Source organism: Pecten maximus, chromosome 18, assembly GCF_902652985.1.
Source record: "Pecten maximus chromosome 18, xPecMax1.1, whole genome shotgun sequence".
In the NCBI taxonomy this organism is placed as follows: domain Eukaryota; kingdom Metazoa; phylum Mollusca; class Bivalvia; order Pectinida; family Pectinidae; genus Pecten; species Pecten maximus.
In genome coordinates, this window is record NC_047032.1 from 26,432,639 (window position 1) to 26,459,661 (window position 27,023).

Here is a 27,023-nt window from a genome sequence, read left to right on the forward strand (position 1 = left end):
CAATCCCCTGTGGTTCCGTCGGCAGTTTGACCACGGATACAAGTTTAATTATCGTTTTCCAAGATTTTTTTTATAATTTTTTTTATTTTCCAAGATTACCTTCGAAATAAAGATATGATCAATTTTCAAGCAAAATGCATATTACATCTGTAATTCATTTCTGTTGTCTCTCCGACACCCTGGAAAATATCAGAAATCGATTTTTTAAGTGATTTTTTTCTTTTTACCAGAGACCTATATAGCAGATTATTCTTTATAATCATTATAAGTATACTGTGTCGCTATCACAATCATTGTAATATATATTTGTGGAGAGGGCTTTTATAAGTTGTTAAACACTTGTCCCGAATCCAATTGTGTCTAAACAACAAAATATGTTCAAATCGTGTCTCTGGTTTACCAGAAACTGTAATATCCCGATTTTGAACAATGAGAAATAAAACCGTGATGAATAAATTTCTTTTATCTTATTAATATGAAAAAAATCTTCATTTTAATCTGTTTAAATAAGTAAATATTTGATAAAATACTATACATGTATATATAATGATTTATGATAAATAAAATAAATATTTTAATCAGGTCAAAATAAATCTATTTTTTCTCGATGATTAGATCTCCCGAATATATGGAAATTCTCTATGTATTCGTGTAAAAGTATTTATAAGATCATTCGAATTATAAGTTGAAAATGTTTTGTTATTTTTTAAAATGACTCGGCAGAATTACAAAATTCAGGTCAAATATACCTATTCAAAACCTCAGGAATTTTTTCCAGTGAATACGATCTTTCTGTGTAAAATTTGCCGACACATCATTTACCTATTGACGTCATTGCACTTATAAGCTTGGTCAGTAGAGCACATAATACGCTTAGCAGACATCTAGCCTACCTGGTCGGATCGTGCTTGTTATGTTCTATTTTTAGATACAAAATGTACCTGTAATATTTCCCATACGATATTCTAAAAATAGATGAAGTAGTTTCCCAATGTCGTGAAGGACTTTAACATAAGTATATTTAATTAAGTCGAGATTTCTCATACATATATATGTGGAAATATGTGCAAGCTCCTATGTCATGAATGGCTGTCCCACAACATAACTCAGGTAGGTTTTGAAATTACGTCTTATTTGATTCACCTATCATATCAAATATGATGGCAATATTTATTTATTTATTTATTTATTCATTTATTTATTGATTACCTTTCATCATATTTCTGCTTTAATATTGGTATAGTTCTTCTTTCTCTAAGAGTCCAAACACAGGGACATGAAAATCAAGGAAACGAATATATTTGAAGCTAGCTTGCATCATCGCGTTCTATACACCATGAAAAATAAATATCATGAAACTGATTATCAGGCCCCTATGTACAGACGCCAATTTGAAACTATAGAATAATATTATAATTATGCAAATGATGCCAATTTGGAGATATCAATTCAATTAAATAATAATAAAATAAAATTTCCGGTGTGAACATTTAGAGATCTTGATCTTATTTTTATTTTCTATCATGTTAATTTAAAAATATTTTACATTTCAGAATCGTAACGATTCGTTTATAGTATTAAAATAGTTAATATATTGGATTATCTTGTAAAGCTAAAAATAGATAACCTGGAATTTAGTAGGAAAAAGTGTTCAGGCAATTCATGGCAAAGAGTATATATAGATTTTATATCTACAATCGAGAACATTATTTAGTATTCAGACCATGGCAAAGATTATATTTATATATAGAAGGCTTAGTTAAAAAATGTAATCCATGAACTACTGGAAAAATCAATGAATTAACAACAATACATAGTTACATTCTTCTGTAACATAATATGATTACAGTATGCGAGTATCATTTTCACAGTTGAACATATCCTAACCGGATTTCGACAAAAAAAAAATCATATTTTAAAAGTGGGAAAGTGTATTTCTCCGGATGTGTATTGCCCAACCTTCGTCAAGTCCGGTGTTATTGGAACGGATTGAAGAAGGATTGTTCCGGGCCGCAGTGACTTTGGAGGAAAATCTAGGTTTTATTTTGAAACTTTTTACTACGTGACATTTAGGCATGTACATGTATTATTAGATGTTTTAGGAGACTCGGTATCTACAAATTCCAGGACACGTGTCTCTATCTAAAAAACGTCTATTTAACCATCGAGTGATTGTGGTTGGTTGTCAGACTAATTAACTCATTCTAGATGGGATAACCTACTCAAATGGTAATAGCAAAACAATCAAGTTGTGAAAACATGTTACTTAATTGACATAATTTATCGTTATAATTCACTTAAACTGCTGAAAAAAAGTAATTATACGTGGAAAACACAAAGGAACAAAATCCATCCTCCATCAAATTGGGTTTCCCATGTCGCTTCCTGTTAGGAGGAAAAGGAGTTTTTATTTATCCCTCTGCGGACATGTAGTGCGTGAACAACCGGAAGCTACATATATATGCAAACGACAGTTTTACCATCACAGCTTGTCCAGAATTATTTTTATATCATTTGAAGAATTCAATTTAATTTTGATACGTTTTTGGAATGATAATGTATGATAAAAAATAAATGTCTATTAAAAAGAACCACTTAAATCATGTCGTGACGCAGATGCTTAGAACAACATTTTATTCGATGAAACAAATACATGATTTTAGAAATCATACATGTTTTGAAGTTTACATTGAGACATGGATATATACAGGTTTTTATATCACTTATTTCGTACAGTAATTATTCTCGTTAAATGCGACGCGTTAAACAAATGTGAGTTTTTCACACAAAAAAACGGCGATTTTTACATCTGCGAAGTTATCATCAGTGAATTTAAAAGAGAGAATTGACAACAGCGAAGGTCGTATGAGGATGACCGTCTAGAGAAAAACCAACAATCAGGACCATACGAGGACGGGTGTCTAGGGAGACACCAACATTAAGGGTTATATGAGGACGGGTGTCTAGGGAGACACCAACAGTCAGTGTCATAAGAGGACGGGTGTCTAGGGGGACACCCACAGTCAGGGTCATATGGGGACGGTTGTCTAGGGAGACACCAACAGTCAGTGTCATATGAGGACGGGTGTCTAGGGAGACACCAACAGCCAGGGTCATATGAGGACGAGTCTAGGGGGACACCATCTTTCAAGGTCATATGAGGACGGGTGTGTAGGGGGACACCAACAGTCAGGGTTATATGAGGACGGGTGTCTAGGGATACACCAACAGCCAGGGTCATATGAGAACGAGTCTAGGGGAACACCATCAGTCAGGGTCATATGAGGACGGGTGTGTAGGGGACACCAACAGTCAGGGTCATATGAGGACGGGTGTGTAGGGGACACCAACAGTCAGGGTCATATAAGGACGGGCGTCTAGGGGGACACCAGCAGTCAGGGTCATATGAGGACGGGTGTGTAGGGGACACCAACAGTCAGGGTTATATGAGGACGGGTGTCAAGGGAGACACCAACAGTCAGGGTCATATGAGGACGGGTGTATAGGGGACACCAACAGTTAGGGTCATATGAGGACGGGTCTAGGGAGACACCAACAGTCAGGGTCATATGAGGACGGGTCTAGGGAGACACCAACAGTCAGGGTTATATGAGGACGGGTGTGTAGGGGGGGACACCAACAGTCAGGGTCATATGAGGACGGGTGTTTAGGACACACTATAGGGAGAAAAAAAACGCAAAAAGAAAGAGACTTAAACCCAGGAACCTATGAATTTGTTACAGTCTATGTGTATATGCTCCTTTCCCATGTTATCATAGGACGTCAAAGTGGGGTTTTCACATCAAAGATGATTTTAACGAATGTTGTCCTAAACCTCTGAAAAGTACCTCTACATATAAATGATGAAATAAATTGTGTTTACTATCGGGATGGGTCCGTCTCTGTTCCAACTTGGAAGAGGACTTTATAATTATAAAGTTATACAAACTAATAAATATAATAATGAATATAAAACAATCAGATACGAATTTTGAAAATAGAATCCCCGATACTTCTATGAACTTGTATTCACTTGTGAATCTTTCTATTGGATTGGGAAATACCTATATTGTAAACTATGGAACGCCGAATTAACATATATTAAATTAATTGAACCTATCTTAGTCAATTACTTGAATTAGAGATAGGTTCAATTCAAGTGAAGATAGGTTCAATTTAATTAAAAATAGGTTCAATTCAATTGTACCTATCTTTAAATAATTAAAGATACATGAAGGTACAAATAATTGGACCGATCTTCAATTAATTGAACCTATATCTTCAAATGAATTGAATATATTAATTTGGCGTTCCATAGTAAACCACAGCTATCTGGGATATGATATTAGCCGATTTCGGTACTAGGGCCTACATTTTAAGTCTTCGTGATGTAATATATACTGTAAGATTCGTTCTATTGTGTGACCTGTATTGTGCACTAGACGGTACTGTTGCATCACCATGAACCAAATCACAAAATTGAGTAACATCAATATTACCACCAATTCAAGTCATTCATGAAGCTATACCTGTTAAAATGAATCACACAACTCTCCCACACAGACAAACACTAACGCTGATCGACCTGATTCCATGAGTCGAACACCTGACCTTTAGTTTGTTTACAACGATATCCACGCATATTGCATGCGTCATCGATGAGGAATATTCCAGTGAATCTAAAAATAGACTATGACGCTCATGAATAGCCAATCAGAATGTTGTTATTGTTTGGCTATAGCACACTGCTGAATACACAGTCCGTGAATTGCGCAAATTTTTGTTAACCAAGATGGCTGTGTTTCGTCGACACAACGAAATCGGATGACAAGTGAAAAACATAGCGATTTTAAGGAAGAATTGTCCAATTCGACTGCTGATCAGAAAGAGAAGGTAAGATTGGAATAACCAGATCGGAGTATCCAGCCCTATTAGGTGAAAACCAAAGCAGGAAGTTTTTCCCAGCTGAACAGTTGACATTTAGATGTTTATATAATTTGTTTACAGTCAGTATTCTGGGAAAGGTTTTTCGTTCGTTCCGTGATTCATATTAATGTGTAAACGATGATGATGAAGCATACTGTTGGATTAAATATTTATTTGGATTTATGACAGTTCTTTCGACTCGATCGACCTACTTTCGAATTCTCTATTTTGCTTGGTTTGTTTACATCCTTACACAGTACAGTTGCTATATATAGCTCCTGTAATGACAAGCCTAGTTGTCGGACAAACGGAAGTATTGTACAAATACAGTTAATATACTTAATATTCCAAGTTCATAATTTATTTGTGCATTTTATAAATACTGTTTACAATATATTGTGCATACAATATACACTGCATTAGCTGTCGTATGTAGGCATGTATTGTATTACAGTGTATATATAGATGTACTTAAATTGTGCATGTGCATTCTATTTAGATAAATTGATCAATTGATAACAATGCATTGATGTATGTGTCAAAATCTGCTATTAAGTTATGTTAGTCCAATGTGGAACTGACGGTCTGACAGCAATTTCCATTTAAACCTTTGAGTCACCTCAAACAGGTATAACACCTGCCAATCTTTAGGCTCATAAGTCCCCATTCTACTGTACAATTAATCTATTGTAATTTTTAAGAGAACCTGTGAAAGGTGGACACATTGATATCTATATAGCCTCTAGATAGGCGACACATCTATACATGTAAATTGGAGACCTCTAGATAGCTGACATCTTTATATAATGAACACATCTTGATAGCTGACATATTTAGTTAATGGTGCCTCTAGATATCTCACACCTTTATATAATGAACACATCTAGATAGCGGACACCTTTATATAATGAACACATCTTGATAGCTGACATATTTAGTTAATGGTGCCTCTAGATATCTCACACCTTTATATAACGGACACCTCTAGTTAGCTGACACCTTTATATAATGGACACTTCTAGATAGCTGACACCTTTATATAATGGACACTTCTAGATATCTCACACCTTTATATAATGGACACCTCTAGTTAGCTGACACCTTTATATAACGGACACCTCTAGTTAGCTGACACCTTTATATAACGGACACCTCTAGTTAGCTGACACCTTTATATAATGGACACCTCTAGTTAGCTGACACCTTTATATGATGGACACTTCTAGATAGCTGACACCTTTATATCATGGACACCTCTAGATAGCTGACACCTTTATATAATGGACACCTCTAGATAGCGGACACCTTTATATAATGGACACCTCTAGATAGCGGACACCTTTATATCATGGACACCTCTAGATAGCGGACACTTTTATATAACAGACACCTCTAGATAGCGGACACCTTTATATCATGGACACCTCTAGATAGCGGACACCTTTATATAATGGACACCTCTAGATAGCGGACACCTTTATATCATGGACACCTCTAGATAGCGGACACCTTTATATAATGGACACCTCTAGATAGCGGACACCTTTATATCATGGACACCTCTAGATAGCGGACACCTTTATATCATGGACACCTCTAGATAGCGGACACCTTTATATAATGGACACCTCTAGATAGCGGACACCTTTATATCATGGACACCTCTAGATAGCTGACACCTTTATATCATGGACACCTCTAGATAGCGGACACCTTTATATAACAGACACCTCTAGTTAGCTGACACTTTTATATCATGGACACCTCTAGTTAGCTGACACCTTTATATAACAGACACCTCTAGTTAGCTGACACCTTTATATAATGGACACCTCTAGCTGACACCTTTATATAATGGACACCTCTAGATAGGTGACACCTTTATATAACGGACACCTCTAGATAGCTGACACCTTTATATAACAGACACCTCTAGATAGCGGACACCTTTATATAATGGACACCTCTAGCTGACACCTTTATATAATGGACACCTCTAGATAGGTGACACCTTTATATAACGGACACCTCTAGATAGCTGACACCTTTATATAACAGACACCTCTAGATAGCGGACACCTTTATATAATGGACACCTCTAGATAGCGGACACCTTTATATCATGGACACCTCTAGATAGCGGACACTTTTATATAACAGACACCTCTAGATAGCGGACACCTTTATATCATGGACACCTCTAGATAGCGGACACCTTTATATAATGGACACCTCTAGATAGCGGACACCTTTATATCATGGACACCTCTAGTTAGCTGACACCTTTATATAACGGACACCTCTAGTTAGCTGACACCTTTATATCATGGACACCTCTAGATAGGTGACACCTTTATATAACGGACACCTCTAGTTAGCTGACACCTTTATATAACGGACACCTCTAGATAGCTGACACCTTTATATAACGAACACTTCTAGATAGCTGACACCTTTATATAACGGACACCTCTAGATAGCAGACACCTTTATATAACCGACACCTCTAGTTAGCTGACACCTTTATATAACGGACACCTCTAGATAGCTGACACCTTTATATAATGGACACCTCTAGATAGCAGACACCTTTATATAATGGACACCTCTAGATAGCAGACACCTTTATATAATGGACACCTCTAGATAGCTGACACCTTTATATCATGGACACCTCTAGCTGACACCTTTATATCATGGACACCTCTAGTTAGCTGACACCTTTATATAATGGACACCTCTAGCTGACACCTTTATATAATGGACACCTCTAGATAGGTGACACCTTTATATAACAGACACCTCTAGATAGCTGACACCTTTATATAATGGACACCTCTAGATAGCAGACACCTTTATATAATGGACACCTCTAGATAGCGGACACCTTTATATAATGGACACCTCTAGATAGCTGACACCTTTATATAATGGACACCTCTAGATAGCTGACACCTTTATATAATGGACACCTCTAGATAGCTGACACCTTTATATAATGGACACCTCTAGATAGCGGACACCTTTAAATCATGGACACCTCTAGATAGCTGACACCTTTATATAATGGACACCTCTAGCTGACACCTTTATATAATGGACACCTCTAGTTAGCTGACACCTTTATATAACAGACACCTCTAGATAGCGGACACCTTTAAATCATGGACACCTCTAGATAGCGGACACCTTTATATAATGGACACCTCTAGATAGGTGACACCTTTATATAACGGACACCTCTAGATAGCGGACACCTTTAAATCATGGACACCTCTAGTTAGCTGACACCTTTATATAATGGACACCTCTAGTTAGCTGACACCTTTATATCATGGACACTTCTAGTTAGCTGACACCTTTATATAATGGACACCTCTAGATAGCGGACACCTTTATATAATGGACACCTCTAGATAGCGGACACCTTTATATAATGGACACCTCTAGTTAGCTGACACCTTTATATAATGGACACCTCTAGATAGCGGACACCTTTAAATCATGGACACCTCTAGATAGGTGACACCTTTATATAACAGACACCTCTAGTTAGCTGACACCTTTATATCATGGACACCTCTAGATAGCTGACACCTTTATATCATGGACACCTCTAGATAGCGGACACCTTTAAATCATGGACACCTCTAGATAGGTGACACCTTTATATAACAGACACCTCTAGATAGCGGACACCTTTATATAATGGACACCTCCAGGTAGCTGACACCTTTATATAACGAACACTTCTAGATAGCTGACACCTTTATATAACGGACACCTCTAGATAGCGGACACCTTTTATTTAATGGACACCTCTAGTTAACTGACACCTTTATATAATAGACACCTCTAGATAGCTGACACCTTAATTAAATTATGGAGAAACCTTGTAAAGGCTTTTTCAATAAGATTTGTTGAAATTAGAATTGAAAGTATTATTGGCACCTGCAGTATATAATGGACATCTCTATATAGCTGACCACTTGTTATTATAAACCATTGCAATAGTGGGAACCTTCAAGTATAAAGCTGAAAACTGTATATTATAGACACCTGTAGTCTAAAGAGCTGACTGCTTTACATAATTGACTTCTCCATCTTTGACAGTGCTTACCTACATTAGGCCATGCCCTGTTGTACATACAGTTGAATGTAGACTAAAGGGCATTCCGAGTGCACTCCGTTTGGACTCCAGGTTAACTTGGAGTGCACTCTGAGTGTATGTGTCCCCTATACCTATTTAAATGTGTATAATGTCGGTATAGTGATTTAGTTCCTGTCCTGGTTACTGACACTCATAACATGAGTTTAAATCGGTACATTCATATTTACACTATCAATTACTCCATAAACGAGATAGAAATTTTCAAATTACGCTACTTAATGTCATGTATATATTTGAGGATGAGCATTTTTCGTTGCCGACTCCAACACATTTCCCCTTTACCAACTTCCTCTATCCCACATTCCATGTTTGTATATGTATGTGTAAGGTGCACATGTACAGTGGTATATGAATTTACCATTTTTTTAGAATAAGTTAATTTCTTAAATATGAATATGTGCACAAATATTTCATCTTTGATTATCATGAACAACATAAAACATCATATTGGTGATTGGATAAGGGCCTTTTTTAACATATTGATTTAATGGGATAATTGTTAAGGGAACGTCTATGTGTCATAAGTACTACACACACAGGAAATTTAATGAACCGTTGGGAGTTGACATACATTGTCATCTGTGTATACGTACCAGGCCGTATTTTATCAGAATGGCGTAGGAGTATAAATTATGTCATGTATTTAAGAGAACGCCAACATAAAAACAAATGTTAAAAATGTCAAAAACTGTACTGCACCCCCTTGTGTGGGTTGATTGGCTAATAGCTTTACCAGTGATAAAATCTTCAATTACTTGATTTTGTTGAAAGATTTGTCATAATTCCCAAAGCTATAAAAATATATTTATACTCGCCCTTTTTGTACCAATATATAAGAATATTAAGTATTTGTTATTTATCATAAAATTCAAAACAACAATCAGTCGTTGTATGAAGAGAAAAAAGAGGATAATCGAGAACTGAAATAAGACTCATATCATGCCAAAGCTGGCCAGTGTATCCGGCTAATCATAATTAGTGAAGGTAAAGTGATATTTCTAATAATCATCAAAAATGAAAAGATATAATTTAATGTTGATATTTCTGTACAATTTTTCCAAAAATGAATTTATATAATCATATTTCTTTTCAAATTTATTGATTTCATTTGTCATAAGCAAACAAATTGATACTGCATTGTATGGTAATTAGCTAGATGCAGGAATTTTCCATTGTAATGAATTTATTTATTGTAAATTTGACACAAAATATCAGCATTTATCAACCATATATAAGATTTAACATGACAATAGTAAAATGTAATTACTTTCACCTGAGTAAATCTAATTCCATTTTGTTTAGATACTATCAAGAATATTGACATATACCAATAATTATAATAAAAGACAAGGATAGTTCACGCTTCATCTATAAAATAACTATTAATTAACTATAAGGCTTTGATATCAATGAATACATGTTTATCATACCTGATGTCAGCCGGTTAATAAATCCTTTTCTTGTTCATATAAAATATCAATAATTGTAAAAATGTACAGATATATATAAATAATTTCATAAATAAATTCATCAAATTGACATAGCAAGTCTTAATTAACGCTGTAAAACTCTTACAATTTACTGATTATTGATATGAAAACTGATAGAAATACTTCAACCGATAACTATCATTCATTATGATGATTAAATGAGTTCAGTTCATTACCTACACTAACTATCATCAATATTATTCAGAGCATCTTTTTATTGATTCAAGAAAAAAATGTTTAAAAGATATCTTTGAGATAGGGTGATGGATAATTAAGATGGACCAAAATGTTGTTTTTTTTCTACATTTATTATTTGATGTTAGCTCGTATTCTTAAATAGTAAATGCCTTTTGAATACTTATTCAGTTAAAATTTTACAGTGTCTGAAGTAGCCGTTATAATCATACACACCAAACAATGAGTTGTCGTGGTTACAATTAATATACTTAGGAATCCATCCATGTTTATTATGTTGATACATATCCTCAATGATGGTGCAGAAATCTCTCAGGTAGTACAGCATTGTGCTTATCAAAGTTCTTGTGAAGATTTAAGGTGTGTTGGGTTCAATATCCCTACCCAGACAGTTTGTGGTTCGAATTCTAAGAAATATGAGATCATGCACAGATCATCTTATTATATGATGTCTTTGTGTGAAACCAATTTACCCGAATGGCTCTGGATAGCATGCGACAGACATCCAACATGTTGTTGAGTGAGGTAGTCAGAAGCTACTACAAGATGTTGATTGGGCGATAAGCACCATGCAGAAACAACATGCTTTATTTCTAATCATCATTCATTGTGAAACTTAATGAATGAGACTGGCAGCATTTACTTGGCATCATAGAAGGTCTGATTTTCAACGTCTGTGAAAATAACTTTGAAGATACTACACGGCTGAAACCAATTAAGATACTACATGGCCGACGCCGATAAAGATACTACACGGCCGACGCTGATAAAGATACTACACGGTCGACACCGATAAAGATACTACACGGCCCACACCCATAAAGATACTGCACGGCCCACACCCATAAAGATACTACACGGCCCACACCCATAAAGATACTACACGGCCGACACCCATAAAGATACTACACGGCCGACACCCATAAAGATACTACACGGCCGACGCTGATAAAGATACTACACGGTCGACACCGATAAAGATACTACACGGCCGACGCCGATAAAGATACTACACGGTCGACACCCATAAAGATACTACACGGCCTCCACCCATAAAGATACTACACGGCCGCCACCCATAAAGATACTACACGGCCGCCACCCACAAAGATACTACACGGCCGACACCCATAAAGATACTACACGGTCGACACCGATAAAGATACTACACGGCCGACGCCAATAAAGATACTACACGGTCGACACCCATAAAGATACTACACGGCCTCCACCCATAAAGATACTACAGGGCCGCCACCCATAAAGATACTACACAGCCGACACCCATAAAGATACTACAGGGCCGACACCCATAAAGATACTACACGGCCGACACCCATAAAGATACTACACGGCCGACACCCATAAAGATACTACACGGCCGCCACCCATAAAGATACTACATGGCTGCCACCCATAAAGACTAATATCGACAAATGGGAAAATAGCTGTATTGTTATATAACGACTGTTTATATATGTATTTAAAAGACCAAAAATTATACATACAAATTATAGATGCTGGTCATTTTCCGGGTGCAATTAATTGAAGTATCACCTTAAATTTAAAAAATCATATTAGTCTAATCTGGTTTTCGTTCTATTATGTCTTTGAAAAATATGTATATTTGTTATTATTACGTAAATGGATAAACAGTTTCTAATAGTATGTCGATGTTGTATTACAAGAAAATAGTTGATTTGGTCACGAGACAGACTTTGAATTTATTATACAGAACTATAGACACTGGAACAAGTCATATAACTGAATATACTTTTTCTTTGAAAGGACTTAAATTTTGAGCAATGTTTCTAAGAATTTGAGCTTTTGCATGTTGTGTGCTGATCCGTCGGATGACTGTGTTTCAGAGAAACCAAAGCACGTGTGTTGATATCATAAATTTGTAATATAGGTACGTGTGTATGAACAAATGGCGTCCCTTGGCACGAATACTGATATAAATTTGTGCTAATGATATTATATTTGATATTGTTAAGCACTTGAATTTAATTAATTTTTTAATCTCATGTAAGACATCATTTTGCAACATACATTTTAGATATAGTATCTGTAAGTAAAGACAATTGATTTTAGCCTAAATTAATCCATTGATTCAGCGTCATGTCAAAAATATTTCCTTGGCGTTATAATTAGATTCTGTTTACTTTCATTTTGCTTCCAAGAATTCGAAGAGGTCATCTATTTATAGAACTGATCAACCTGCCTTAAATGTTCTACCTTTGTGATAAATTCTCATTTAGTTTGAGGTTACCAACATCATTACCAGTATGTTCTCTGTGAGGTTGCTATGAGATCAGAATATATCATAGGAATTTATTTGGAAAAAAAATCTCAAATAGGTAAGAATTTTGCCTGGAAAATATATGAAAAACTTTCAGAAATGATGCATTATTTTGTACAGTTAATTTTTCTCATAATTATAATCCATGAAAAAGTCTTGGGCAGTAAACTCATTTTAAATGTTTGATATGTACAATGTATATGTTTATTTTTGTTGATTTATACAAAAGTTGTTTAATTGTAAATAACATTTTATAATGAACATTCGGGTGACTTACTTAATTTGACTGATGTGCGTTAATCAGATTTTGTTTTTTGCTTGGTCAGATCTTAGTGATACCTGCATGGAATCAGAAGATTGAAGGTTTTGAACTTTCTGAATATTTATTGGAACTGTGTTAGTGTTAAACATGTTTAGGGGCTGCAGCAAGTCACTCTGTAAACATGTTTAGGGGCTGCAGCAAGTCACTCTGTAAACATGTTTAGGGGCTGCAGCAAGTCACTCTGTAAACATGTTTAGGGGCTGCAGCAAGTCACTCTGTAAACATATTTAGGGGCTGCAGCAAGTCACTCTGTAAACATGCCTTCACTGTATTCATAGTGTATATAAAAGAATTTCAACTGAAAAAAATGTAACCTTTATTTATTTTACAACTGTGGCAAAACAAGCTATATAAAATTATATTGATCACACTTGTTGGTCTGGATTGAAGCATGCTCTTATTACGTGAGGAAACAGGAGTACCTGGTGAAAACACACATGGTAGCGTGTTAAAATCTGAACATCAGATATATGTACAGATTTAAAATATATCCTGTACATGTATATCATTAGAAAAAAATGAATGTTCATAATTTTAAAAACCTTATTTGTCTAGAAGAAAGAGCAGCTTGTAATTTGTAGTTTGTCTAAAGGTACAGTAAAATGTAAAATTCTTAGGGTTGAAAATTTGAGACTGGCAGCTTGATCTCCAAATGGAAATAGAAAAAAAAAACAAATATTATGTGTTTGTCTGATAACAGCTTCCTCACATGAGGCTACTAAATATAGATATATTTTACTGTAATTTGTTTTCAAGATCCCAGAACATGTTTTGATATTTCTTGTTAAGTCTAGATCTTTTCTTAAATTCTTTGACATTTTACTGAATAATTATATATGTATAGTTTTCTGTGTTTACAGTACATTGAAGTAAACCTTTAGTCAGTTTGAAACAAATTATAGAAGTATTGTCGAACCTGCATAATTTAAAAACAATTATGCTTTAGAAAATATATGCGAGTTTGAACTATCTAAGTCAACAATGGCAAAAATCTCAGAAAAGTGTGAAAACAGGGTCAAACTGCCTCGCTAGGAAGAAGATTATTTTCATTGGAAACCTCACATGTTCAAACTAACTGCTGATTCATACTGATTGGAGATTTACTGTGACTTTTTTCATATGTACCTAAGTACTTACACTTTACACTTTAAATATATACATGTTTATGTGCACATTTCGAATGTTCCTAAAGCAATATTTTTTTTGAGTAGGAAGAGGAAAGCAAGATGTCAGGTGACCGTTCTGGGCGAAGGTCTGGTCGTCGCCCTGGAAGACGGCCTGCGAAGGTTGACGTGAAGGCGAAGTTGGAACGCAGTCGACAGAGTGCCAGAGAATGTCGAGCTAGAAAGAAATTGCGTTACCAGTACCTTGAAGATTTAGTTAGCAGCAGAGAGCAAGCTATATTTAGACTCCGAGATGAACTCGAATTGGTGAGTACTTAATTATGGAATTTCAGGTTAGAAAAAAAATTCAGGTTCTATATTTAGACCTGATTGTTTTCGCTGATTTTTTATGGCATGCTGTCTGACGAAGCAGATTTTTCATCCACCAACAACCTGATGATGCTGTCAAAACTAAAGAACTGCAAGGAGCTGCATTCAACTGGATTTTAACCCTACACCCTCACAATTCATATCTCAATTAATGATACAAGAGCTCAGACTCAGGACCAAAATACCATTTGCTAAATCATCGCACAGATAGCTAAAACCTGTCAACAACAATTACATCTAATCTTGTATTTTAAGTGTTTCAAAGTATTCATCAATAAAACTTGCTATTCTGACTTGTAGATCAAACTTCATTAAATGTTTTTTTACTCTTCTGTCATGTAATACATTATATGTAAATTGTAACAAAAATGTGTATGTTGTTTCCCAATCTCATAAAATATTCCAATAAAGTCTAGAATCTTCTCAATAGCTTAGGTCACATAAAAGCTGTGGTTACCATTGTCCACCATAGGGACTTGATGTATACATAACAGTACCCTAGATTTGTAATTCGTGACAAGTCCCTGTACATGTAGTATCAATATATATTAGCATTACTTAACAATCCCTGATTCTGCAGGGGTCTCACATTGTTTGCCTCACAAGGCTTCCACATTGGTTGCCTCACAGGGGTCTCACATTGTTTGCCTCACATAGTCTCACATTGTTTGCCTCACAAGGCTTCCACATTGGTTGCCTCACAGGGGTCTCACATTGGTTGCCTCACATGGGTCCCACATTGGTTGCTTAAAAGGGGTCACCTTTTTGGTCGCTCACCACCTAGAAACAGCAGTCTCTTTAATACATAAGGTTTAACCTGCAGGCAGCGATTTAATTCATTTGAATAGTTCAAAATATATTTACGGGTTTGACATTATTTTGAAATTAAATATTGAGAATTATAAAATATATTGAGTTACGGGTCTACACTTCTATTTCCAAAATTTGGCTTTTGTTTTGAACTTTTTATTAATTTCCACTGTTGTCTCCTAGGTTATCAACACTTAAGATCTAAGAAAATTAAAATATAACATTATATCCTGTTAACATTTTACTGCACCTTAAACCACCGACATGTACAATAAAAGCCACCTTAGACTATGGTTATAATTCTAACAAATGAAAAGACTACAAGTCACACCCTGGTCGAAAATCGAAACTGGTATTTACTGTACTGCACCCATACCATTGATAAATACCCTGTTTCACACCTTCAACAAGAACTTGGAGTAAACTTTGAACTATCAGTTAATTTGTACGTTATAGGTTGTCCGATCTTTAAAAATTTGATGATAATTTCACCCCATACAATCAAAAAATTATTGTGAAATACACCCTACGGTAACAATGAGAATACAATACATCAAGGATATCATTTTCCAAAAACACAGTAAACGTCAAGCCCACTTTGTAATAACACTATAGTATCTCACCCACACATACTTTACGAGATAACTTATCGGAAGACAAGTGCATGTAATTGAACTAGGTATTAGGTCTCACACCTTTAATACAACAACAGGTGGAATGACACTTTCTGTTGTTGATCTTTAGGATCCAAACGTAAGATATTGGCACAGACTACTGAAACGTTACACTTATGGCATTGAATAGAAGCAAATCTAGACTTGGTGTTTTCTACAGAAATAAATTATAGTTACTGCTGTTGGTTTGAACTGAATGTCAGTTGCTTATTTCATTACAATATCACGAGACAGGGATGTATGAAAAAAAATTAGAAATTATTATGAAAACAACACTATTTTTGTCACTTGAACTGAACTCTTTGAAGAAGAAAAAATATCGATATCTATAAGAATTTATTATGGTAACAACACTTTTTCGTCATTTGAATTTAAATTTTCAAGAAGTATTATTAAAAGTACCAAGTGTAAGCGAACACATCAGCGAGTACATTGCTTTCCTTATGTACGCAACATTTCAGATTTCACCTTGTCAAATAATTTAATTTCCTTTGGCCAAAGCAAAAGATTTGCTGACATTTGGACAGTTAAACATCTGCATATATCTGTCAAAATATCAGAAAGTCTGCATTTTTGACGAGAGGAAATTTGACCTACTTGTGATAATGACACATAAAACAGTTGTGTTTATATAATTACCACAATGTCAACACAGCACAGTGGAGTGAAGACTACTTTAAACGACAATATCTCCCATAAATCGACAAGTACTTGACTATTACATAATTGCGGAAACGTTTAATGGATAGTTAAACTGTGAAAACACTTGCGGTAAACCACAATCATTCTTTGGCCAGTTAAGCAATGTGATGGCGTGTGCCAGGAGGAATGTTTGGGGACCATTAAAACTGATTCACGACTCCATTCAATAGAAGGTACAGGTGAGTTCATCAGAAAGGAAGCATTTTAATTTTGTTATTGGATTCATTGAGCTGCGGTTTGTGGACAGATACGTGTCTGTCCCACACACGGAACTTAACTTGAATTTTTTTTAAATGCGGTGAACACAGCTACACCCAAACACAGATAATACTAGCTTACATGTAACCGTATGATAATACTAGCTTACATGTAACCGTATGATAATACTAGCTTACATGTAACCGTATGATAATACTAGCTTACATGTAACCGTATGATAATACTAGCTTACATGTAACCGTATGAAGAGTTAACTACAGAAAGCTTCATTCAATGGATTCTGATAATGGTCACACCATTGAGTCCTCCAATTACTAGTTTTAACGCAAAATTTACCAAATGTTATACATTCTCTTAAAACTTCTTTGCTGGATTTTTTTAATACGACAGTCCTTGTTCAAATGCGTTCATTATAAGTGATACCGTTTATGATGACGGTAAATTCTCGCTTATGTTATCTAATAAAAATCATTTCCCAATTTCACACAAATTCATAATTACCCATAAATGAAGACTATTCTGAATATATAGTGGTGTCTCGGATAGCATTTGAATATAAATTTAATACAAAGAGTCACACGACGCGTGGGAAGGATGGCATGTTAAATGAAAACAAGGTTAAAAAATGTCACTATTATCAGAAAGTATATGGGTTGGAACTGTTATGTACACACCAATCGATCTGATACTGAAACGGTAAATTTCATAGAAAACTGGGTAAGGCACGGAGCGTAAACAGACATGATAACTTGAAATTGAAAGTGACACGTATTTTTCTTAAGAGGTTTCAGATTTCGTGCGGTTGCTATCAAAACCCTGTATTGATAATACTGCTTAAGGGTTTGTTAGATTTATGTCGAAAATGATTAAGACGCTATGTATGTGAAAATACTTGTAATGGAAGTGATGTTTTAAAGTATGTTATAAGATACAGTCGAACTTCATTATCTCGAAGTTAGTGGGGTCACAGAAAGTATTCAAGGTAACCAAGTGCGTTTTATATATATATAAAATAGACTGTCGGAATTGAACTTTAAGTAGGGTCTTTAAGTTTTATATACCGAAGTTTGACTGCACATTTTCAAACTGAGGAACGTTATATTTCTTTACACATTGAGGATGTAGTGAACATTTATGATGAAGTAAATATGAGGATGTTCAACAGGATACAGGAATAAACCAGGAAATATATGACAATATTATCAGAAGATATTTGGGCTAGCTTCACAGTAAAAATAAATGGACAGTCTTTGAATCATTGTGTGATACAATAAATCTAATGTAAATTGTCTCAAAGACATCGCTTCTGTCGATAAATTAAGCCTTTGTCCCGGACGACCAATCCTTGAAGGGAGTCAATTAGCTGATATTTATGATTGACACTAAAATCTTGACTGAAAGCTTGGGAGGGACATATCAAAATATGACAGGTAGTTAAGTATATCTGTTAATCTGTACTTAGGGTAACGGTGATTGGCTCATGTTAACATCCGGCGATGAATGTTCCACTCAACATGGCGGTTATATTTAGAGGACGCAGAATGTTACATTATTTCTCACGCTGTACAACACCGGTTTTTCCTTCGAACTAGATTCTATGTCTATGTTAATAATTTACGCAGAAATTGTACTAGTTATCGCTTTCACACAGTATTCGGAGAATTTGCAGTATACATACACTTGTCATAAAAATGTTTCATTTTAAAATCAAATAAAAACAAATGTTTCTAAACGCTAGTATTTCTTACGTTTACGGTTCTTTCTTCTGATTGAACGAATATTTCAGTAACTGGTTTTGTTTAAATGCTAATCTTACAGTTTATCAATTGATAACGTTGATGAAAAACTGGGGAGATAGAGTGAGAATTTCATATAAAAAGAACAGAAAATAACAAATACACTGACAATTGCATGTGGCTGTACTATCATTCTATTTCCACGACACTTAATACAATACAAGAAGTCTTCGTCATTGTCTCTGTGTTGTTATTCGGACGATTAAATCTTTATTTTGCAGATTTAGTTTTAGATTTCGTGAATTGGAAATCATTCAACATCATTCAATGAAAGAAGATTTTGTGAAACAATAAAAACGTTTTTTCTTGTTGTTTTTTCTTTATATTTAAATCAGTAACTGAAACTTGGTGTCGATTTTACTTTTATTTTTTGATGTTTTACGGCACATCAAAGATGCTCACAAAATTATCGTACCCAACTAAGATGTTTAAGCTCTAAACACGTCCATAGCAAACGAATACATGATATCAAATATAAGTGATATTAATAAAAAAAAGTTATGAAAATGGTCCATGAATGGAAAGTTAAGAATTGTAATTTGAGGATTGTGTCTTGTGAATTATGCCTGCATTATTAAAAATAAATGAAGAAATATTTTTTAGAAATAAATAAATAGATAAATAAACAACAAAAAATAACAAAAATAAAAACGTCAACGAATCTGTACTATCCTTCAATTCAGAGAAAAAATGACGTTAATGTAACATCCGTTTCAGTCGATTCTCAAGTGCTTGGTTGTACTTCCCTAACGCGTTGGTGGTATTGTTTGTTAACACACAGGATTTAATGTCTTAGATGGTTTGATTCTATGAAAACAGATGATAAACACATAGGCGATGATCGATTTACAAGGTTGAAAACTTCCAGGAACAATCTGATTTATTGCCTAATGTTGATTCTTGCTTGGTTGACCTTTTATGGCTATTATCATACAGTCTACTATAATCATGATTTTCCAGGTATGCCGACGATTACCTATCTGTCTGAAATGGTGTCTAAACATTAAGGATATTGATGTCCGATAAATAAGGTTGTTTTAAGTGATACATTCCCGTCAAAATGATAGGATGTTTTCTCGGCAATCGTTATCGCTTTTATTAGGTGTTCTAAAGTCGTTTCCGTGATACTGATAACTCATTACGGAAATTAGGAAGCCGGTTTTAATTGACTTTGTGGTGTTGGAGATAAATAGGATGTAAAAGCTATATTATCACCAATTATTCAAAAGTGTGTTAAATCATTAACATTTTGTCTAAGTTTCTTATTAGAATATTGTTTAGATAGCTACAATATGAAAATGACTGGAGACGAGTGTTTTCATTTACAAATTAGACGATGGATGCATAAGCCTACGACTGATGTACTTTATGTCATTCGGGTGTTGAGACATTTTCATTCATGTCTTCAATACTACAACATTATTGGCTCACTTTTATTTTCTGACTTCCCTTCTGGATTTCCTCATTTTAGCCTCTGGCATCCTTGAATGACGAAATAAATTGTGATGTCCTTGCAAGACGAAATAAGTTAAGGCATCCTTGAATGACGAAATAAGTTGTGATGTCCTTGAATGAGGAAATAAGTTGAGGCATCCTTGAATGACGAAATAAGTTGTGATGTCCTTGAATGAGGAAATAAGTTGAGGCATCCTTGAATGACGAAATAAGTTGTGATGTCCTTGAATGACGAAATAAGTTGAGGCATCCTTGAATGACGAAATAAGTTGTGATGTCCTTGAATGACGAAATAAGTTGTGATGTCCTTGAATGACGAAATAAGTTGTGATGTCCTTGAATGACGAAATAAGTTGAGGCATCCTTGAATGACGAAATAAGTTGTGATGTCCTTGAATGACGAAATAAATTGTGATATCCTTGCAAGACGAAATAAGTTGAGGCATCCTTGAATGACGAAATAAATTGTGATGTTATTGAATGACAAAATAAGTTGTGGCATCCTTGAATGACGAAACCAGTGTATAGTGTCCAAGAAGGACGTAACAGCTGTATGATGTCCTAGAAGGACGAAATATCTATATGGTGGCTTAGAAGGACGAAGTAAGTGTGATGTCCTAGAAGGATATCCCACAAGGACGAAAAAGCTGATTCATGTCCTAGAAGGACGGATATCTGTATGATGTCCTAGAAGGACGAAACAGCTGTATGATGTCCTAGAAGGACGAAATAGCTGTATGATGACCTAGAAGGACGAAACAGCTGCATGATATCCTAGAAGGACGAAACAGCTGTATGATGTCCTAGAAGGACGAAACAGCTGTATGATGTCCTAGAAGAACGAAACAGCTGTATGATGTCCTAGAAGGACGAAACAGCTGTATGCAGTGTTATAATTTATGTTTTATTTGCCATTTACTGTTTCTCCTACTAAATTTAGAGGATCTGTTCACTTTTTTGCGTCCGTTGTACAGTAATAAGCGTATCTCATTGACGTCACGCCTAAGTACATACAAGACTATTGGAAAACGACAAGACATGACAGCGTTTGTATTTTATCATTGCGGAAATGACGTCACTGAGGTCAGGAAAGGTCAGTGATGTACGCTGGAGGTTGATATATTTGGTGTATCTGATATGAATTTCTTAGAAGTGCACAGGAACCATACAGACTGTATTTCTAGTAGTTAACGTCATATCTAATTTGAATACATCGTAATTGAGTTTATTCATTATATAAACTGCACATGATATATCATCAATAAACATGAAAATGTATTATATGATTTCAGGACAATTACAGAAACGATGAAAAATAATCAGATTGTTCTTTTGTTTTGGATAATTTCGTATGCATAGGCTCATATTACAGTATTACGAATTGAAATTTGACGTAATGTATTAAACTTTGTATTTTTGAAATATCATAATTAACATCATGTATTGTCATTTTACATAGTGTAAGCAGTGGTGCATTCAACTGGATGCTGGGGAAATACCAGAAAACATAGTAGAAATGCTAGCAAAAGGGACAAAGAAACGGGATAAAAACCAGGATGAATCAAGCTCGGAAGACAGGGACTCTCCACCCGGAAGTAGCACGTCATCAGCTTATAGTCATGGATCTCCTGACAACAGTCAAGGATCTCCACCTGGGGCCACAGGGTTTGGAGACATCAAATACCCCAATCCAATTATGAGAGATGTGAACACTTATCAGACCGGCCATGGAAGCATGATCCCAACCCTTGATGATACTGGCGGTGATCAGTTATTTAGTCCGTGGAGAAAACAAAGTCCTGTTCTGTCAACACAACGAAATCAAAATATTGGGAACGTCATCTCCTCTGCAGCACACACAGCGTCATTTACCGGTCAAAGGCCGATGGGGCCTTCCTTTACAAGCCAAAGACCGATATCAACTCTTCAGCAAGGATTGCCTAAATTTAATGCAATATCAACATTGGGACATTCTAGTGCTAACGTTTTGGACAATAGTGGTAGAGCTACAGCTGGCAGTTTAAGTAGGAGGCATTCAGATTACGGCGCTTTTCGCGTTGTTCGACCAGAAAATCCTGGTCAGATCCCTGTCTCGTCACAAATCAAACCACCCTTATCGTCACCGATGACGTCAGCTGGTCCGTCAACGTTTACGTCACAAACTGGCAAAGACTTTGTGTATGAATACAACCAAAGAAAAAGGTCTTTAGAGTACACCGTGCTTCAAAGGCCAATGACACAGCGAAAAGATTCCGTGGAGATGTCAGTTGGGAGTGATTTTCGGACTATGTTTCTTGGCGATGAACTTTTGAATACGATTCCAGAAAACAGAGGAACAGATTCGCCGTGTCAGATCGTACCAAAATTCGATAGTCCACACATACCCCAAACTAATATTGCAACACATGCATGGAATACAGATTCCCGTGGAATTCAGGATACAATAGAATCTATACTAAATGTAGGAAACAAACCGAATGAACAATATCCAGTTGTTCTCACGTCGGTGGAACCTAAAGTGTCCAACACATATCTTCCAGTTACTTCATCAAATTTAGCCATGGTTAACTTTTCCACGTCGGATACATGCCAAGGCCGTGATATCAAGCGTGACCACAGTAGTGATAGCTCGGATGTACCAAATGATAGTATTTTACCAACGGTTTTAGAAGATTTCAATTTTTGAAAATTACATACAGTCGAAAATTGTAATGAAAACAACAAAGATGTTTGCCTTATTTGGACTCAACTGCAGTGTGAGTGACGCTTATTATTGAGTAATAATCTTTGAACACGTTATACTAAAAATGGTCAGTATTTTTTGTTCTCATCACAATCCATTTTATAGCTATTTTACTGTTACATTATTTAATAATGATAAGTATATATTTGTCTCGAGATCTGTTGTGATGTTTTAGTTTAGCAAATTCCACAGGTTACAAGAAATAAATCTACATCATTCTAGTGTATATCTTAGATCCGACTTCCCATCCTATGAAGAAATCGACTTCAGAACCGATTGATGATGAAGTAATATATCTATATAATACATATACTCACTCTTTGCTTATAGATTAGGATGTTTAAAAGCAAATCATTCGCTGATATTACATTAAGCTTTTTGAAATTAAGTACCAATTTCTGAAATATTTTATGTCAGTCCCCGTGTAAGGCTTTATTTTTATAATGTAATATATGATTGTGTTATTGTATTTTTAACGGAATGTTATGAACATTGCACTGAATGTTGTCAGTCTATGTTTTTCTATGATTTTTGTAAAATAGTTCGGTTTTATTTTACATGTTTGTGGGCATTTTATTAATTATTGTAAATTTAATGATATGTATTGTTGTTTTTGTCATTGTATTTTTATTTAGTTAAGATTGCTGTAGGACATGAGGGTCGGCATCTTTATTCAAATTTAAAGTGTTTGTATGTTATTTAAATGCTTTTAGACTAGTCATCCACTGTTCCAGTAGTAAGTATGTGAAATGTCTGGAAATTCATTCCTGCAACTTTTCATAGGGCAAATATATATTTTTACAGTTACTCTTTTTAACGTGGTGTGTTTTGTAAAAATCCATTGTTTTATATCATGTATATTGAAGATTTTTTTCACGGAAATACACGATAACATGATCATTCTTGCTGCCCCGTGGTAAACTAAGATATAATATGAACAAAATATATTAGGGTTACTCGTACGACGGGACAAACGTGAGTTTGAATTATGCATATTTTGAAATGCATGTGAATACTTAATAGAACATGTATTCGTGATTATTTCTTATAACATAATTTCAGGAATGATTAGGTATATATACAGTATGAAAAAAAGACTTAGTCCATTACTGGAAAAATAATGTTCTGATTTGGAGATAGAATGAAACGCTCATGTTTTATACCTGGTCAGACATGTAAACATAACTTCGTATACATGTATGTTAATGTATTGATATAAAGGAATAGTAGAACAATACCACAGTAACATGTATTTCTAATAGTTATGTTAATTATGTAATTAATTACATTGAATATGCTTTAAATAAAATAATCTTCAAACATAGGGCAAAATAAGACGTTTGGTGCAATAAATGTTTACAGAAAGGACATTAGCCATTTGACATAGCATTTATTTATATGTTCAAGGTAAGAATATATTTGTTCTTATTTCATATTTTCAATTTTCTTTCAAATTTTTAGTTATCGTCTAACATTAAAATCAGAAGTTAAAGATCATGACAAAATATTAGTTGCTAAATGTAGCAATCAATACAGCAATTTTCTGACATTCTTTTCTTGTCAGATACATGACAGATTTTATTATGTTCAAATAATACTTTTAGTTGATATTTTCCTGTAATCATATTTCCTATGATGAAATAAGTTTATTCATAAAAAAAAACAGGAAATTACATTAATCGCTGTCGCATGATAACTAAGTGCTATTAAACAATTAAGATTGAAATAGTGCATGAATATCCGATATATTTTATTGTTTTTATTGATGTTTATATTATCAATTTTAATAAATCAACAAATATCCATTTACCAAACATATGTGATGGTACATACGGATAATTCTCAACCGAAAGTCCTCACATTATGATATCGCACATTTACGGACTGTGAGTTTGTACCTTTAATATTTGAAAATCATTGGTGTAGTATGTATTACAAAGATAATTATATATCAAACATTTCCAACTATTTTTTTATTATTGAGATATGTTGAAATATATTCTTATATAGAATTAACAAAATTTACATAATTGTACATCTCTACAGTGCAAGTAAAACAATACTGAAAAATGGCAAATCAGTAAATTTGACTCGTGTTATGTAATTATGATGATAACAGTTTTTATACTTAAGATATATATGCAATAAATGTTAAATCAAATGAGTTTGTTTTCAATTTATCACGGTCTAATTATTGTCCCTAGACTTGACTATGACGTCACCTGACGCATGACTGTTCTTGTGTGCGTGCAATGATCAGAAGTGACTCGTGAGAAAATTGTGATATCTTACGACCTGAATTTTGACCTTATCAGTTATTTACACAGAAGAGATATACAAAAAGTCTTCATCTAAAACACGAAATGAGTATCATTCTTACAAATGTTATTGTATTTGGCTCCGATATCAGGAAGTGTTACCAAGTTCGTTTTTTCATGCTGGCTGTTCTAAAACCATCACGATTTTCCGACGTCGACTGTACAATATATAGGACAATACGTGATCGTTGCGTACACATTAAGAAGCCAACACCACAAAGTCATTAGACCATGTAAACATGCTCCTACCAGTACTTCCGTTAGAAATGTGCCGGTTCAGTGCACATGTAAACAATGCTTTCTAAACTATAAATTTCACAGAGATGTGATTTTTTCAGTGTAGTTATAGACGCTTTAATATTTGCTAAAAGAAACTAAATAGAGGCAATTTTTGTTAAGCTATGACAAAGATGCTGTTTTTTTTCCAATGTAGTAACACACACATTTAAAGTATAAATAAGAATCTAAGTACACGTATAATATCGTGTCCCACTTTATAAACGATTTAGAACCAAATCCTAATCTCGTGAAACTTTCCTCAAATGTTTTGTATTTTTGGTAGTAATAATGTGTATCCATGTTGCATCACGACTACTTTTGAAGAACAATTCATCACACAACTTGCGTACGCGTGTTTTACCCTGTAAGAACATGTTATGACGTAATTGTGACGTCACAAAATACTGTATGATGTCACAATGAATCTGTGGAACTTTAATACAGTGTATTCATATAATTTTGGACGGAAATTCACATTTTAAGATATGATGTAACACATGAGATCGCATTTACGTTGTGTACTCATATATACTGGATTAAATCTATTTATTCTGAAAATATTTTTGAAAATATTGATCCTATCAAATATCGTAGTCTTCATATGACGGTCCCTGCATGCGGCGGCTAGGCTAATGCTATTTAAAAAATAAATGGTTCTAAAACGTGTGAAAATGAACCAATTTTCTATTTTTCCTATTTTTCTCTATAGTATATTTATCGAAACGGATGAACATATACATATATAGTACTAAAATACATTTTCTAAAATGATGTACTAAAATGAATAATAATACATATTTAAAAACTACTTAAGTTAATGTATTCGTTCTATGTACAAAGTTATAAAGATTTATGAGAGATAAAAGAAATGAAAACAGGATAACTATAATGTTACGTATTACGTAAGGGGCGTGTCATTGTTATTCACACTGTAAATGTATTTCGAAATATTCTGGGTTATTGAACATCGTCAACATGTCAACTTCAACTTGTGATTGTAAACAAAAGTCTGACAGTAAACACGACAATTTAAACCAGATTGATCTTGAATTTTGTGTGATATCTGCAGTTCCGAATGGCCCTCACTGGCGTAGTAAACAACTCGCTCGAGTAAACACGAGTTGTGGC

General features: G+C 34.6%; 1 protein-coding gene across 2 annotated transcripts; it reads left to right on the forward strand.

The window, feature by feature from the left end:
* Positions 1 to 984: 984 nt before the first annotated feature.
* Positions 985 to 26,520, forward strand: LOC117316918. 2 transcript variants are annotated; one of them, XM_033871696.1, is made up of 3 exons: positions 985 to 1,110; positions 14,618 to 14,836; positions 22,015 to 26,520. In XM_033871696.1, exons 1-3 carry the CDS (start codon positions 1,063 to 1,065, stop codon positions 23,239 to 23,241), a joined length of 1,494 nt encoding a protein of 497 aa, XP_033727587.1. In that variant the 5' UTR covers positions 985 to 1,062; the 3' UTR covers positions 23,242 to 26,520. The 2 variants fall into 2 exon arrangements, with proteins under 2 accessions (XP_033727587.1, XP_033727586.1); XM_033871695.1 differs by lacking the exon at positions 985 to 1,110 and adding an exon at positions 4,735 to 4,893 and having other exon boundaries at positions 22,015 to 25,557.
* Positions 26,521 to 27,023: the final 503 nt, after the last annotated feature.